Below are 16,605 nucleotides of genomic sequence, written 5' to 3' on the forward strand. Positions count from 1 at the left end.
AGAGTAACTTTAAATCTTGTTTACATGGCAAAAATGATGGTATAAACTACCCTTTCTTTTCTCTAAAAATAAGTGCAGTTAAACAATTGCTTTGGAAGATTATACTAATATTACGACCCTAAGTTACATGCTTATAAACAAGGTTGATTAATTTTTCTAGTCTCTCCCATAGGCAACAGAAGCCATGATTTCGAAGTTTAGTATGAAAAATTGCATAATTATGAACTGAGCTGACTCCAAAAGTACATGCACTTTTTTTTCATATTTTATAAATGAAAAGAAAAACAAGCATGCAAAAACTTTCAACTGCATTTGGGTGATTGAACACAGCATATAGTCAAACGAAAGGTGCCAATTATGAACTCCATTTTCTTCTTGATGTCAATAAATCATACGAAAGATCAAACATTATGAACGACTAAGATTTCAGGCAGGAAAATAGTTAGCTACATCAGCAAGACAGCAATATCCAGACGCTAAAGTATGAATTCTACTGCAAAGTTTTCCCTCCAGAAAAGACATACAAAAAAAAAAAAAACAAAGGAACTAATAACCAGCAGCTGGCACCTGACATAAAATAGAGATGGCTCCACTTGCTGAGAGTACCCTTGCCATCAAATTCTTGGAGCTGCATGGAACATCCAACATTAACCTTTGAGTTAAAAAAAAGGAAACTTTGCGTTGAAATTTTTCGTTTTTATTTGGTAGAGATGATGTAGAATATTAGATGAGAAGTGAAAACAATCTTTCCAAAGAAAAGAAATTATATAATAAAAATCATAAACATTAACTTAACAAGGAAAAAAAAAAATAAAAAGCCTACCTCCACCAATTGTGGCTTCTGGCAGCCGCTCAATTGAATATTTATGCTGTGTAATGTACATGATAGGCACTCCAGGAATCTGCCCAACACGTCACGTTCATTCCATTGGTACAATTAGAAGAGCTTTAGATGATAAAAATGGATCTACCAACCACACATACCTTGCGTATCCTTCTTTTCAAGTCTCTATCACAGGTAGCAACAATGTAACACTTGTGCTGTTTGAGAGAAGAAAGCACTTCTTAATAGTAAGAGAGGTAAAACACAATCAAAATACATAGCATTCTCGAACCTTGTAGTCTATGGTAAGCATATCATAGATTAAAAAAATGCAACTAATGCTTTAGTAAAGGGAATAAAAACAATTACAAAGCCCATAAGAAAATGAGAGTAATTAGTTTGCAAGCTTGTAGGGACATGATAAGCAACACTGAGTAGAATAAAAGGGCACATTGCTGCCACGATTCAAAGCTCAAACAATAATACGGTTGCGGTCTCAGTACCAGACACCATATCTGGACCCAACCAATACACCCTGTGATGGAGAGAAAGAGACCACATAATTCTTCTAATCAGTGTGATTCTCACTCTATTTACTAGAGTGAACACTTACTTTGGCAAGATGATAGTGCTATCTTAATAAGTGGCTGCCCCGCTTAGTATACTTAGGTGGAAATGAGCTTTTATAGAAAATTGCCTTTAACAATTGGCTATAATTGGTGCAACCCAATAAATATTATTATTTTAGTAAAACACCCATAGGTAATGTACATTAATCTACATACTCTAAAAGAAATACATAACCAGAATCCTCACATAATTCTCTCCAAGTTCAAACAAGTTCTTCCTTTCTTAGCACTTCTGTTGCATTCACTTGACAATATTAATTTTTTTGGTCGTTCTTTTAGTTTGAATCTATGGTTTGAATTGTATTTTCACTATTCTTTCCCCTGATCTAACATATTTTTTTAACATTACTAACACTCTGAACCTCACAACACATTCAAGCGTGTGCACACATTCACAAATATCTGGAGTTCCAGGTATTATGGCATACTATGGAATAAACAATAATATGAAAAAATATTTAGAAAATACACCTCGCATTCTTTCAGAATAAAGGTGGTTGTGTATAATTAAGTAAATCAAAATCCTAAGATAAACGATCACAACTTCTCAAAAAGTAAGATTGATAAAATACCTTAAGGAGAGCCCTGCCAGATTATCATTTTGATAAAAGATAGCAAGTTTTGATGCAAAGAAAAGTAGATATGCACTCAATATTACCTGAGTGACCCTTTCAACAATGCAATCATCAGCATAAGTTCCTTTATGCGTGCAGGGTAGTCTCTCAAACCTAGAGTCCTTGGCAATCCTGTCATGAAAACAGAGAAGGCACAATGCTTACAGGAAATCAAATTGCTGCAAAGGTTATTAGGGATTTGCATGTGCACCGAAACATGCAATCTTACAGTTTGCAATCATGATAAGGCAAGAGGAACAAATTATTTAAGCCCACATGTAACAAGAAAATGACCATGCTTGTCAGACCAAAGAGGAAGAACCATTCTTACCTTAGAGCCACACGATACTTCTGTCCAAGTTTTTCAAGCTCAGCCATAACACAGTTTGTGATACAAGGAGTACCTTGACAACCCAATAACAAAAGATGCAATAAATCAAAACAAAAATCCCAGGTTTTTGTACCAAGCAGCACATACAAGATGAAAAAATTAATTAAATGAAACAAACTGCTAGGATTTGTGTCGACTCACATTTTGCATAGAGGCAGTCCATCATTCCCTTCTCCAAATCCAACTGCATGAGAACACAAGCATCATTCATAGTGCGAACATCAAGACAATAAATTAGCATAATAACATAAGACAGAATCTTTTTAGTAGGTCTCATATGATAGTTTGTGCTTCAAACTTCAAAGACAACAATTGTTATCTATACCAAATAATATTTTTTCCCTCATCTAGAACCCAGACTCTTACCAAATCTCATGGAATCCTAGGTAGTTGTTTCAGTAGTTTTATGGTAAACCAACATTCTCACCAACCAAATCAGGTTGATAACTAGTCACAGGAAGTACTCGAATATCAATGAATGATAATTTGAAACACATAACTAAGACCACCTAGATGAAATATTTGCCATTGATAAGGTTACTAAGGTATATGGAACCATATAACAAATAATCAATAAACTCTACCATTAATCTGGAAAAGAACATGCCAATCCACCGTCACCATTTTGGCCCTACAATCAAAACAATTCTCGATCATTTATAACTTCTTCAAATATTCTCATGCTACTTCCCATTATTTTTCATGACTCCCCTTCCTTTTTCCAACCTTTACAATAGAATCCAAAACCATCAAAGCCTCCTCTATTCTTCGTGGCACAGACCTGTACCAACGAAGTTTGCTAGCCAACACTTTTACCATCCATAATGGGAGGCCACTGCTTCTTTGACTGACTCTTTTTTAATTTATTTATTTTCCCTGTTTCCAGCATGCTTCTTAATAAGTAGCAGAAATATTTGTTATCAAGGAGTAGCATCTTTGGTAACCTTAAAACATATGGCAACTACCTAAATATTCAGACATGATGCTTTTAGCAAGTTTCATCAAGATTTAACTGGATGGTGCCTGAAACAAAAAAAAAGTGCAAACAGCTAAAGATAAAGAATGAAAAACATACTCATGCCCCATGAAACTTCCAAAGACCCAAGATCCCATTATATGCTTGTCTCAAAGCTAAATTACTATTAAAACCAGCTATTGCAAAGAGTTAACGTCGACCAATGATATAGTTCCACTCATGTCTATTGTTTTGAATCAAGGTTTGCCATCCAGGTATTAAACCCCATACTAGTACCATCCTGTTACTGTGCTAATACGTTCGATATGGAGGCCCATTCGGCATACCGTGTACTAGTACACCTTGGTACCGTGTACTATTTTAGTACCGGTACAATACGGTATGCTCAATATGTAACAGTGCCAACCAACATGGAAAACATTATTTTGAATAGTATAGAAGTCACTGGCATTGATTCATTCAATAGTTGGACCCAACCTGTTTACGATAACTGTTACACTGAACAACTACATGTTCACATGGGTGATCAATTGCCTACACACTAGTAGAGAATTTTGGAGGCCCATTTACTACACCTAAAGGAGGTATTGAACTAGATCTTGAGGAAACATACTGACATTGGTGACCTCTATTGCAAAGGATATTTTCACAAATGAACACTTGCCACATTTGCAAGACCTATGAATCCAACTAGAGCTTTGGAGGGGCAGACATGTTTTCCTTTTGAAAAATCAACTATATATCATGAATACCACCACCAATAATGGTAGCTGTGCAGTCAGAATTCAACATCACCTCAAAAGATAAGACACTTATTTGATCTCATGGAATTGTGGGTGGCTCCTAATGTCACAAAATAGATGGTGTGGTTAACATAATTAATATCCGGTCTTTGAACGTCCATTAAAGCCTAAGCTTTGGTACTTGCCACCTCAAGATTATATTTTTTTAAAAAAAAACTAGTCATAACCTTTAAATGAAAAGTGATTATTTTAATAATTTAGTTAATTTAAGGTCTTGGCAGGATAATATCCAATGAACAAAAGAAAGGAGTATCCTGAAGTCAACAAAATATTTTTGTTGTTCGAGAAGATTGCTTCAATTGGCAAGTTCTGTATGTCATATCATGACAATTAATTTATTATGATCACTAGGATAGAACGTCAGGAGTGAGGGATGAGTGTAGAAGCATCTTGATGTAATCTTTGGTATATTTATAGGGTGCAGAGGAGGCCAAGAATCAAAAAAGAATGTAAGACCGCCCCTAAATGTTTATCAAATGGAAAGTGCAAGTGGTAGTACCTGGCTACAGTGGTGAAGTGTTGGAAATGATCACCTTAGCATGAAGCTCTAGTCTTATTGATAAACATGACGGTTGGCTGTGGTGAGAGAATTTCTTCAAAAGAAGCTTCTTCCATTTGCCATTTGGTGGATTCAATTGAAAAAGAAGCAAGTCTATTAGATGGAGGATGATAGGTTGGATATCATGCTGGTTTATGCTAAAGGCTGCTTCAGCTTTAGTACCAATACTTTTGATATAATTAAGAACACAACTGAATAAACTTTAGATTTGGCAAGCTATCCTTGTATTGTTTGTGCAGAGAGACATCTTCAACTTTGCCTGAGCCACTTTAGACTAAAAAGCTCTTCTTCCAGTTTTTTTCTAAAAAAAGGAAATATCTCAAGGAATTTGCGCATTAAGATTTTTTTTTTTTATTTAACTTTTCTTATCACTTCTTAGCCTTTCTTTATATCCATGAAGAAGAGGAAACCCTTATCGAACACCCAATAAGTGTGTGAACAAATTCCTTAATGAGTTAGGTCATTATAAAACCAACTTTTTTATGTCTAACATTGTTCCATTTAAAATCTGTAGAAATAGACATAGTAAATCAAGAAAGTAGCAAAATTGTTGGGCAAAGCTTACCTTATTCTGTATAGAGAAGTTGATGAAGTTAGTATCCACGATGACCCTGTAAGGCGGGCCAAGTGCAGTATTATACTTGAAGAACAGAGCTGAAGAAACGGCCGGCCTATCAAACACCAACCAACATAAGAAAAAAAAAAAAGAAGAATTCCAGGGGGAAGTAGAGAAAACGGCAATTGCTTACACGTTCCGGGGAAGCTTGTCCTTCTCGAGATCTTTCTTCTTCGGGTTTAGAACTTCTTCCTTATATCTGAGAACACTGGGGGTTTGAGAAGCTAATCTAGAGAAGAGAGAACTGAAGGGAAGACAAGAAAAGGATTTGCTCACTTTCTAAGGGTTTTGGAGCTCACGAGCCTCTTCACGACGGCGAATTTGGGGCCTTTCTTCGCCTTCCCCATCGCTGCAAAACCCTAAAACAAGATTCCCTCGCCAAATCCGCCGGACGAAAGCAGCCGCCCGTGAGAGCTGCCGCTTTAAATAAGCAAAAGACCAGGGCCCAGGACTAGAAGGAGCGGCTTCGGTTTGGAGAACTAGAACCGGTCCGATCTGGCTACGTTTCTCACGCATCGCGGGACATGATCAATGGTGTGATCGCCGTGTAGTTCCGTGGGACCATCTAAAAGAGTCTGGTGAACGGTGGACCCGAACGCTTGCGTGGTTCACGAATCACGAAGCACGTGAGCGTTAAAGGTTAAAACGGACCCTCTATCCAGTCCCATGCAGCATGGGCTGCAGTCCGGATCTAGTGCCGGGAATTTTGTACCGAGAAGCGTCGCGTCCGACGCCCACACCGTGTCGGTCCACCGGAAAACAAGTTAGGATTTCACATATATTTGAGAAATCTTTTATATAAATTCACTTTCTAGGGTGAATCTATGGATACGTACACCACGTTAGTTGCTCGGACGAGTTTAGTTACCAGGGGATCGATCGTATATTTTGCATCTCCATTCTAAAGATTTACATATGCAGGAAAATGCTAGTTGAACATAGAGCTCATGATGGGCCAAATCTTGAGCCTAAACGATAGCCAATTTTAATTGGGCTTCAAACCAGAGCTATTTACAAATTGATATTTTTTGATCCCAGTCCGGCCCATGTGCTGGTTCAACCCATGAGACCAATGCATGAGCGAGCTTAATCATTGGGAAAGATGAGATGGCTATTAAATAAATGCTTCATTGGGAAGGTGAAAGGGAAGTATAGAAATTTCAAGCTAAAATATTGTTTTGCATCATTTTTTTTTTAATTTAAGAAATAATTTTTATTTATTTTTTAAAATATAGATATATATGGTATAATTAATTATTTTTAAAAAATAATTATGGTGATGATAGCAGTGATAATTTAACTACGGTGGATGCAGTGAAACTAGCGCAATGGTCAACCGCGGTTACACTGACAGTGCCGACAATAATAAGAGTATCTATAATGTTACAAAAGAGCAAGAAAGATAGAGGTTGAGGGTGACTCAATTTGCAATATATGATGGATTATTTTGGGATCTAGAAGCGGTGAGATACATTTTGAAGCAAGAAGAAAATCAGCAACTTCTTTTCGAGGGAAAGGAATTCTGACGTTTGGTTCTAATCATGTTTCGGTGAAGCAGATGGTGTCTCCTAAATGCTAGCTGAGACCTTATTTTCCACGAGTTTATAGGACCTACGTCACTTCAAACTGTAGGGTGTGCGCCATAGTTCATGCAGGGGAATTTGGGAAAAGCTGTCCATCTGGTTACTGAACATTTTGTAGGGGCCACAGCTATCCTAGCTATTTCTAATTCATTTGAAATGAAAGAGGTATCATGTACTCATTTATTGTTCTTTTGTTTTTCTAGCTATGCTAGTAAACACACACACGTACAGAGACAGAGAGAGAAGGTGGTTTAGAATTTGTCTTAGGTTGTTGGTTTGGCCATTTGCATGCTTATTTTTTGAGACTTGAATTTTCTTTTAGATTGAAATGGAAGTCCGATCATCAAAACGAGAATCCTGTTGGAAGTAAGCCAAGCTATTTGAGTGCTTTTTCCCTCACAAAACGGGCACACACACGAGACAAAATGATGCTGCCTTTTTTTTTTTTTGCAGCCATTCCCATAGTAGTATTCGTAAAAAAAAAAGGCAGTACAAGTGGTGGTCAGACTACCAAAACACTACAGGAACAGTGATTATCCCGCCAAGTTATACACAAGATATGAACAAAAATCCCAGAACCCAGAGATTGTACTGACTCTAGTTGTGGACGTCAAAGCCAAGACCTGTAGCCCATCTAAACCATACTGTAACATCCCATCGTAATATTGCAGCGAGGACCCCGGACAACTGGAAGGTTAGGGGAAGGCAGAGAACGTAGAGTAGAGAAGAGCGCCTGAAGGACTCTAATAGGCCTTAACCTGAGCGACAGCTGCCGCATGCATAGCATCTTTTGCCATCAGATAACTTACCTTTGTGGAAGATGGAGGATTCTCCTAATTGCATGGGTTCGGTTGCCACCTTTGTGGCTTGTGGTGCACGTTAGTCTCCCTGTTATGTGACCGAGTGCCCGCTGCAGAGTTCGAATCAATGAGCATGTCGGCAATTACGACCTCGCCTCCGATGCTGGAGCGACGGCATCGAGCACAATGATGCTTTAACCGGATGAAGAAATACTGCAAAAGGTTTATGGTAAAATCTTTAGCCACAAGAAAAATCCTAGAGACAAAAGACTGCTAACGTGATTTTACCATATAAAAAAAAAATGGAGATTTATTCATTCAAATGTGTTTCTCGTATGTTGATATGCACAGATGTTATTCTTATATATGAAGAATCAATGTTATGGGAAACTTGCCATGATGGAGTGTCTCTAAAGTTCAACTTTTGAACCCTCTAATATTTTCTCGTGGGAAGACTTGGTGTACAAAAAGCAGTAGTGTTTATATATTTACAATATGCAAAGTCTCAAATAAAAACGTAACCGGTAGATAAAAGAAAAATTATTGAAGAAATATTACTAAGTATCATATGTGAAATGACATGCCATGTTGTTGGTGGGTGTATTGACACATCAAACATCTTAAAATGTGAGGTGTTAAAATATGGCATACTCAATTATCTATCAGCCAACATACTCAAACTATCTTCAAAAACCTTCTAGTTCATTCTGCAGTCCTTCAGGCTTCTATTCTTATTCAAAGTGTTTCTCTTGGCAGCTAATCAATGTCATACCCATTTGACTGTGTGGATTTTGATTTACAGATTATCCTAAACAATATTTGACTGGTTGGAACTAGGATGAAGACGTATATTGGAGAGCCAGTTGTGATCAATGGTGCGGTTCCTGCAGAAGTTGAAGAACAGGTAGTCCTCTTCCCGTAGCTGATGTAACTTCAAATGCGATAAATTGACCCCCTTGCAACTTTTGTTTCCTTTTTTTTTTTTTTCTCCTTTTTCTGTTGGCACAGGTTTGGATAAAGAAATAATCATTTTTAGTACAAGAAGAAGAAGAACTATCGAAGGACTATTAATTAGTCACCTAGATATTCTAGAGCACCCAGATCGATAGCAATTCAACATCTTAGTGTTTCACCCATTTTGCCAAAAGGTTTTGAAGAAAATGCTAGATATTCTGGTTCCGAAGTCGATGACCTCATTCGATCACTTACACAGCCTAACACATGGATAAGGATCACTGCCATCACTGGATATCAAGACTTCCCATACGAGACATTGCCTAAGATGGTGCCTGCCTAGGATACCAGTGAGGGGAGGGTCAGTTCGGTAGCAAGCATTGATGCAATTTGAAGCTGGATATTGGAACAACGCATTGGCTTGCTGATCATGTCATCAAACCCAAATCTTTTAAAGATGTGAATGCTCTTTTTTTTTTGGTAGCTCAAAATGATTATCTGTCGTAGACGTTTGTAGGAAATTGATTTCCAAAAGGAGAAAGCTATTCATACGTTGATATGTTGTTTTAAAGCTCATTCATCAAAGATGCCATGAAATGAAATTAATCAATGAGCCATTCTCATGGTTAATTGTGGTGTTGCCTCAATGATTTTTGGGAAGCCAAAAACCTTTTCAAGACCTTTTTTTGAATTAAAGTTATGTGTTTTAATAGTTATTATTCGAAGTAATAACAATGAGTAATAACATTTGACTATTTTCTTTTTTGAGTTATGGCATAGTTTATCTAACTATGTTATAGTCTTATGATCATTGTTGTTGATGATGGTGTTGTATAGTTAGCCGTATGATACATTAACATCAATATCATGGAATAATAATTCCTCATGTAATAACTTGTTGAAATGATGTCAATAAGAGCTGGCTCGAATGTTATATGAGAATTAGGTGCAACACATATATACTGGTTGGAACACATGTAATGAAAGCTTTTTCATGTTATTTATGTTGATGTCATGATTATGAATCAAAAATCATCGATCATCACAAAGTTTATGTGATGTTCTGTACTTCGCTGATGCAATGCAGGTGGTCTAAACTTGCTATGGCACGGCCTGAGTCATTGTTATTTAAAACAAAGTTGACTTGAGATTGCGGTTAGTTATAGGTCAATTACTGTATGCTTGTGCCGAGCATATGTAATGTAGGTGAATTCAAGGATGGTGACTTTGATCTTATCTGATTCAAGTTTTTTTCAGAAAAAAAATTATATCAACTGACCAGTCTTGCTTTGCTTGGACAAAAGGTGAAGTCCAAGAAGTAGTTTTTGTTATTATTGGATTGAGTATGTAGTTTTTGTTGTTACTGCATTAGGATCTAGGTCAATTACTGCATGCTAGTGACAAGCATGTGGTCAATGTAGGCGGATTAAAGGATGGTGGCTCTGATCTTATCCGATTCAAGTCTATTTTTTAAAGTTATCAACTGACTGGTCTTTTCTACGTGGACAAAAGTGAAGTCCAAGAAGTAGGTTTCGTTGTCATTGGATTGAGGAGTAGGTTTTTGTTGTTATTGGATTAGATATAGGTCAATTAATTACTGTATGCTAGTGTGAATGTAGGTGAATTAAATGATGGTGGCATCTAATCTGATTCAAGTCTATTTTTTCTAATTTATCAAGTGACTGATCGTCTGATTGGACAAAAGGTGAAGTCCAAGAATAATTTTTGTTGTTATTGGATTGAGAAGATATTTATCATTAAGTATTTTGTCGAAGCTTTCGATATATTGTTTTCAATTCTAAGTTTATCAAATTGAAGTTCAATAACCAGGAAGATACTAGACTATTGCCTAAAACAATGGTAAGTTTGGAAACTAACATTACTTTCTAAATTCAAATCGGCAAAATCACCATCTAGCTTGACTCCACAATAGCATGCATCATCACCAACTAAGTAGAGGTTGGTTTCTTAGAGTTTCAGAGCAGCTGCACTTCTTCCTCTTGAGGATAATGATGTCCATTATTTTATACAACTTTTTTCAAGACTAAGAAGACCATGGTCTCTATTTAACGGAAGAAAATGAGGAAGAGTAGATTCTACGCGCCTTTGACACGGGAGGAAAGGGGATGGAAATCTGAAAGGATATTTGGAATCGCTAATGAGCACATGTAGCAGTTGGCATGGCCCATGCTAATTTCCTGGTCCTTGGTCTCTTGTTACATTGGTAAGATTCTTGTCGTTGGATATTAGATTCAAAATGTTTATTGTAGTGAATTGGATGATAGCAAGACACCTTTTCTCTTTCTTCCCCCTTCTCCCAAGCTAAATTGAAGAAAATAATAAATATGTTTTAATAACCTATAAATCTCATACTCAAAAAAATAATGGACTGTGAATCCTTCATTTCTTTTGAATTGGTAATGTGTAGTACCATGGAGTGCTTCTTTGGATGGCATCGCTTCCTACCATTTGAAAAAGGAGACGAGGATTTGACTCCGATCGAATTGGCTCTCAAAGGGTGAGTATAAAGTAGAAAGGGTGGGGATTATTTCCTCTTATTAGCACAAAAAATGAGAAGAAAGTAATATAAAATGTGTCCACAAACCAGCAAAGTGAGTAGCAAGATTTTTGTTTAATAAAATAATTTTATAAAAAGAAAACTTCTTCAAAGATAACATCATCATAATATATATATATATATATATAAGCTCATGTTATCTTCCTTTTATTATTATATTTTTAGCTCAGAACTCTCAAACTCTCATGGATGTTCCTACCTATCCGCTACCGAGATATACTATGAATTACTCTATGGCTGAAAAGTTCTCCATTCATGGTGAAAGCATGCAGCAGGTCTCTTGTAACAAGAGTCAAGATCGCATTGATCTCAAAACAAGATAGCTTTCTTTCATGATGAGGATGGTTGATATAGAGAAAAATACATGGCAATTTCTAACATGTTTCTAATAAATATGATTAATTTGACTTTCTAATCAAGAGTAGGTGCGACACAATGGTCAAGAATAGATGCAAGCCTGCCGCCTAATGCTTGAGGAAAATAACCTTTAGATCAAGTGAAGAGGGAGTCATATCTCATTAAGATATATATATATATATATATATATATATGTTAAAGTCATTAAGATATATTTAATGGAGAGTGGAAGTACCCTTACACTTCAAGTGCACCAAAACCCACCTCCACTTCATCATATTGGTTTAGATTCATTTTCTTTTTGTTGAAGAAAAGCATAGAATATTTTCAAACCAGGTCCCTATCTATGTAACCCTCGTTAACTGATGACTAGGAGATGAAGACGAGAGCTCTTAGTCAAGACAAGCCTGGTGGACTTATATTGTCATTATATTGTCGGTTCTGACTACAGAAGGAAAATCTAGTTCATTGAAGACGGCGAGCCCACACCTTCAACATAGGCCTCTATATTGGTCAGAATTTTGCATATGATGTAAAGACTCCTAAAATCATTAAGTTGACAACAAACTCTTCGAGGTGCCCTAGCTTTTATTATGCTTAGGCAAGAAGGAATAGCTTCCGCAGAAAGTTGAGTCTGCGGTATAAAAAGACATGCGAAAGAGGGTGACATTTTGAGGTTCGAGCCAATTGATTTTTCATATCACTCAATAGTATTTTCACTTTCACACAGCATGCATGCCTAAAATTTTATTCTTCATCATTGATTCTATTTTCGCATCTCAATCACTTAAGTTTACTTAATCCTATAATGATATTTGAAGTAGATAGACATTATGGCATCAGAGAGCATATTAATATTTTCCCAGCCTTCCACGATGACATAACACATGCAAATGGGTAGGTCCAACAATTTTATAATAGAGGGGATATCCATTTGGGGTTCAGCTAATTCAATGCTAAAAGCAATTGTTGGACAATAGTTGGCACCAATTTTCATCAAGTTTTATTATAGATGGAGCCATTTGTTGTTATAGATGGCTTTTTCCACTGGATCAAGCAATCTTGGCTATACTGGATGGCATCTGTCTTGCTCACACCTAGCTAGTTTCCAGAACTAGTTATAGGAAGAAAACTAGCTTTCTTTTAAAACTTCATGCGTTGTCAAGTACAAAACATTCTACCTTCACATTCTACCAAACATGAAACAATACTGCCTTGATCTCACAATCCAAAAAATAATAACAATATTGCAAAGCTAGATGAGAGGCACCTACGCGTGCATTTTCACAACTTCTATTGACGTTCTAACGCCCTAGCAGAGCATGTTGTGTCCTAGTGGCACTCACTAGGGATGACTTTAGCCTGCTCTATCTGCACATTGGAAGATTTTAGCTAGTGGACAGCACCCTCACTTAACAAAAACTATGGTGATATCAATTGCTCTAATACCACTTATTACGGATCCGATATCATCCATTACAGTAGAAAAAAAGAAGAAATAAAACAGAAATACAATCAAATACGTGGAATAGCCCAAGTGCTATTTTCACGGGACATGTAAACTTCACTATGAGAAAGAAACAAATACAAGAAGAGAATACCCACTCTCAACTCTCATATATACACCTTTTTCAACTAGAAGCCATCCTCACAAATCTCTCAAAATCCCTCAAGGAGATCCTCTCACAAGACTGTCAATATCAGGGTCCTCGACGTCCCCGGACACTTCCTGTGATGAACCACTACATCATTCCTCTCTGCAGCTGCTCTGTCTGACGCTCTGCTGGGCTCTGCCTGCGTCTGTTCTGCCTGCTGCTCATGCTTGGCGCTCTACTGGACTCTCTCCCAATGGCTGCCTGAGCTCCCTCGGCTTCTCTGCTGCTGCATGCCTCTCTGGGCTGCGCTCTTTGCCGACTGTCTCAGCCCCTCTCGACTGTCCCTTGTCTCTATCGCCCACAGGGCTGTTTAAAAGCCCCAAAACTGCATTCAGATTAGAATCAGAGTCTTGATCGAAGTCCACAATTCATTCTGACCATTCGATCTTCACTGTAACTCACTCTGGTTGCTCGATCGTGCCTCTACTGCACCCCTCATGCCTGATCAAGTCCTCCCAGGCGTTCGATCGAGACCGCATGCAATGACGGCCATTCGATTGTGCACTAGACTTCAAGAAATATAGGGAAACCACCTTGGGTCCAAGGTGGACCGTGAGAACGCCTGGGAAATGTTCTCGCGGTCCACGGCTCCAGTCATGGATCGTCGGTCTGCAATGGATCGGGGTACCCAGTGCCCACTCGCTGGCTAGGCCGCCCGCGTGTGCCCGCACGTGTCCATGTGGGCCGCGTGCTCGCTCCCGTCAGTCTGGCCGCTCTGCCATGACCTCCGCTGGCCCATGGGCCGCACCAGCCTTCATGCTGATTTTTCTCGAACGTATCTTCACCATCTGGATTTCGTTTGGACTGTTCTTGAGCTCATTGGACTTCATTCGTCGTTGCGGACTTTGTTATGGACTCCTTGTGGATCGAATCTTGAGGTATTTTTCCTAACAATCTCCATCTCGACTCAATATTTGGCCTCCATCTGATTTTGAGAGCTTTTGGATCTCGCCTCCATGCTCTGGGGCAAATGCCTGCTACTCATGGATGGTAAACATGGGAGTCGAGCCAGACTGCTCGATCCCATCTCCATCATATCCTCTGACTCGAGATCTGCTCGGGGTAGCCATTTGGCGATGTCGCTCATCATCCTTTCGAGTCTTCTATCTCATGTCCGATCTATATCCACCTAGAGCTCCACCTTGCATTGAGCTCTCACTGGCATCCTCCATGTAATGGCTCCTCCTTGCACAAGAGAGTATCGATCAACCCTCGCGGTAGATCTCTATCTTGATTGCGTCTGTTTTCTCCATCTTCGATCTTGACCACCATCATCGTAACCTGTGCTGGTACCAACCCAGCTCTGATACCAATTGTTGTTATATCACTTGCTCTGCTACACAATCAAGTATGTGGAATAGCCAAGTGCTACATCCATGGGACATGCAAACTTCACTATAAAAAAAAATAAATACAAGAGGAGAACATCCACTCTCAACTCTCATATACACACCTCTCTCAACTAGAAGCTATCTTCACAAAAGCTCTCTCAAAATCCTCCAAGAGATCCTCTCACAGGTTTGCCAATACCAGGTTCTCGATGTCCCTGGATACTTCCTGTGATGGACCACTATATCATGCCTCTCTGCAGCTACTCTATTGGCTCTGCCTACTACTCACGCTCGACACTCTGCCGGACTCTCTCTCGACGACTGCTCGAGCTCCCTCGACTTCTCTGCTGCTGCACACCCCTCTAGGTTGCACTCTCTGCGACTGCCTCAGTCCTCAGCCTCTCTCGACTGTCCGTTATCTCTGTTTGCCCACAGGGCTATTTAAAGCTCCAAAATTGTGTTCAAATCGGAATCAGAGTCTTGATCGAAGTCCACAATTCATTCTGACCATTCGATCTTTACTGCGACTCACTCTGGCTGCTCGATCGCGCCTCTGTTGCACCCACTCATGCCTGATCAAATCCTCCAAGCATCTGATCGAGACCACATGCGATGACGGCCATCCGATCGTGCACCAGACCTCAAAAATACGGAGAAACCACCTTCAATCCATGGTGGACCATGAGAAGCACTTAAGAAATGCTCTCGCAGTCCACGATTTTAGCCATGGACGCCAGTCCATGATGGATCGGGGTACCCAGCACCCACTCGCTGGCTAGGCCGGCTCATGCACGTCCGTATTGGGCTACACACCCATGGTCGGCTTGCATGCTACCGCATGTGCTCGCTCCGCCCCAGCCTCTATCGGCTCATGGGCCTCTCCAATGATTTATGGGCCGTATCAGTCTCCGTGCTGATTTCTCTCGTACATATCTTCACTATTGAGATTTTATTTGGATGTTTTTGAATTTATTGAACTCTATCGTCATCGCAGACTTTGTTATAGGCTCTTTGTGAACCGTCTTGAGGCTTTTTTTGCTAACAAAAAAACTATTCTGATCCTACCTCCAAGGTATAAAATGAACCCATCAGGGACAAAGGCAGATACACCACAATCTCTTCCTTTTTAAAATTTAAAAATAAAAAATTCCCAAGACGAATGTTAGTCCAAGTATTGGGATCTTAATTAGATCCGTCAGCAGGAGAGCCTCAACCCAGAACCTAACCGTAGACAGGGAATAAGTTCTCTGGGGCCAGACGTGGAAACCAACTATGTGCAGCAGCGTCGAGGAAATGAGACCGAGAAAGAGACCTGACGCCGCAGCGAGCAACCGCATGAAGGAATCACCAAAAATTTATTCTTAGGAAAATTAATTTTTCAGCAAAGTAAACTATTCTAAAATTAGGTTGAGAAAAGATGATCAAAATACCAAAATATCTTTTTTAAATAAAATTACTTTTTGATCTCAGAAACTTTATTTGCGTTATATATCACCCATGCATTTAAAAAAATCTCAATTACTTATCAAAAAAAAAATCTCAATCAAATCTTTAATGTTATATTTCATGACAACGTGATTCCTCCACCATCATCTCTTATATGACATTGGTGATGATCATTTACAAATAATAAAAATATTTTTTCACAGTCTTCTTTTTCCTTCTTTCTCACTACCCTCTTTCTTTTGGTATTCTTCTTCTACATAAAAACATGTTCGCTCTTACTTACCTCCCGCCTCCCCCCACAAAAAAAAAATATATTGTCTCTTTCATTATACTCTAGCACACAAAACATGTTAGATTGGTTGTCCAGCCAAACTAACCTTACCTTCTCTTCGCCCTTTATCTATGTTGTCCCTATCCTTCTAATCAACATTGGCACCAAGACCCAACTTTTGATCACTCTTTTTCATTATTGAAACCCTCACCATTAATG

General features: G+C 38.6%; 1 protein-coding gene across 1 annotated transcript; it reads right to left on the minus strand.

Moving 5' to 3' along the window:
• Positions 1 to 334: 334 nt before the first annotated feature.
• On the minus strand, positions 335 to 5,876 carry LOC105048249 (uncharacterized). The gene is made up of 9 exons (XM_010927505.4): positions 5,688 to 5,876; positions 5,545 to 5,610; positions 5,361 to 5,466; positions 2,599 to 2,641; positions 2,398 to 2,470; positions 2,111 to 2,198; positions 985 to 1,041; positions 824 to 902; positions 335 to 628 (listed from the first exon to the last, which is right to left on the minus strand). The coding sequence occupies exons 1-9, from the start codon at positions 5,756 to 5,758 to the stop codon at positions 615 to 617; spliced, it is 597 nt and encodes a 198-aa protein (XP_010925807.1). The 5' UTR covers positions 5,759 to 5,876; the 3' UTR covers positions 335 to 614.
• Between the last annotated feature and the right edge of the window lie 10,729 nt (positions 5,877 to 16,605).

This window comes from Elaeis guineensis, chromosome 7 (genome assembly GCF_000442705.2).
Source record: "Elaeis guineensis isolate ETL-2024a chromosome 7, EG11, whole genome shotgun sequence".
NCBI lineage: Eukaryota > Viridiplantae > Streptophyta > Magnoliopsida > Arecales > Arecaceae > Elaeis > Elaeis guineensis.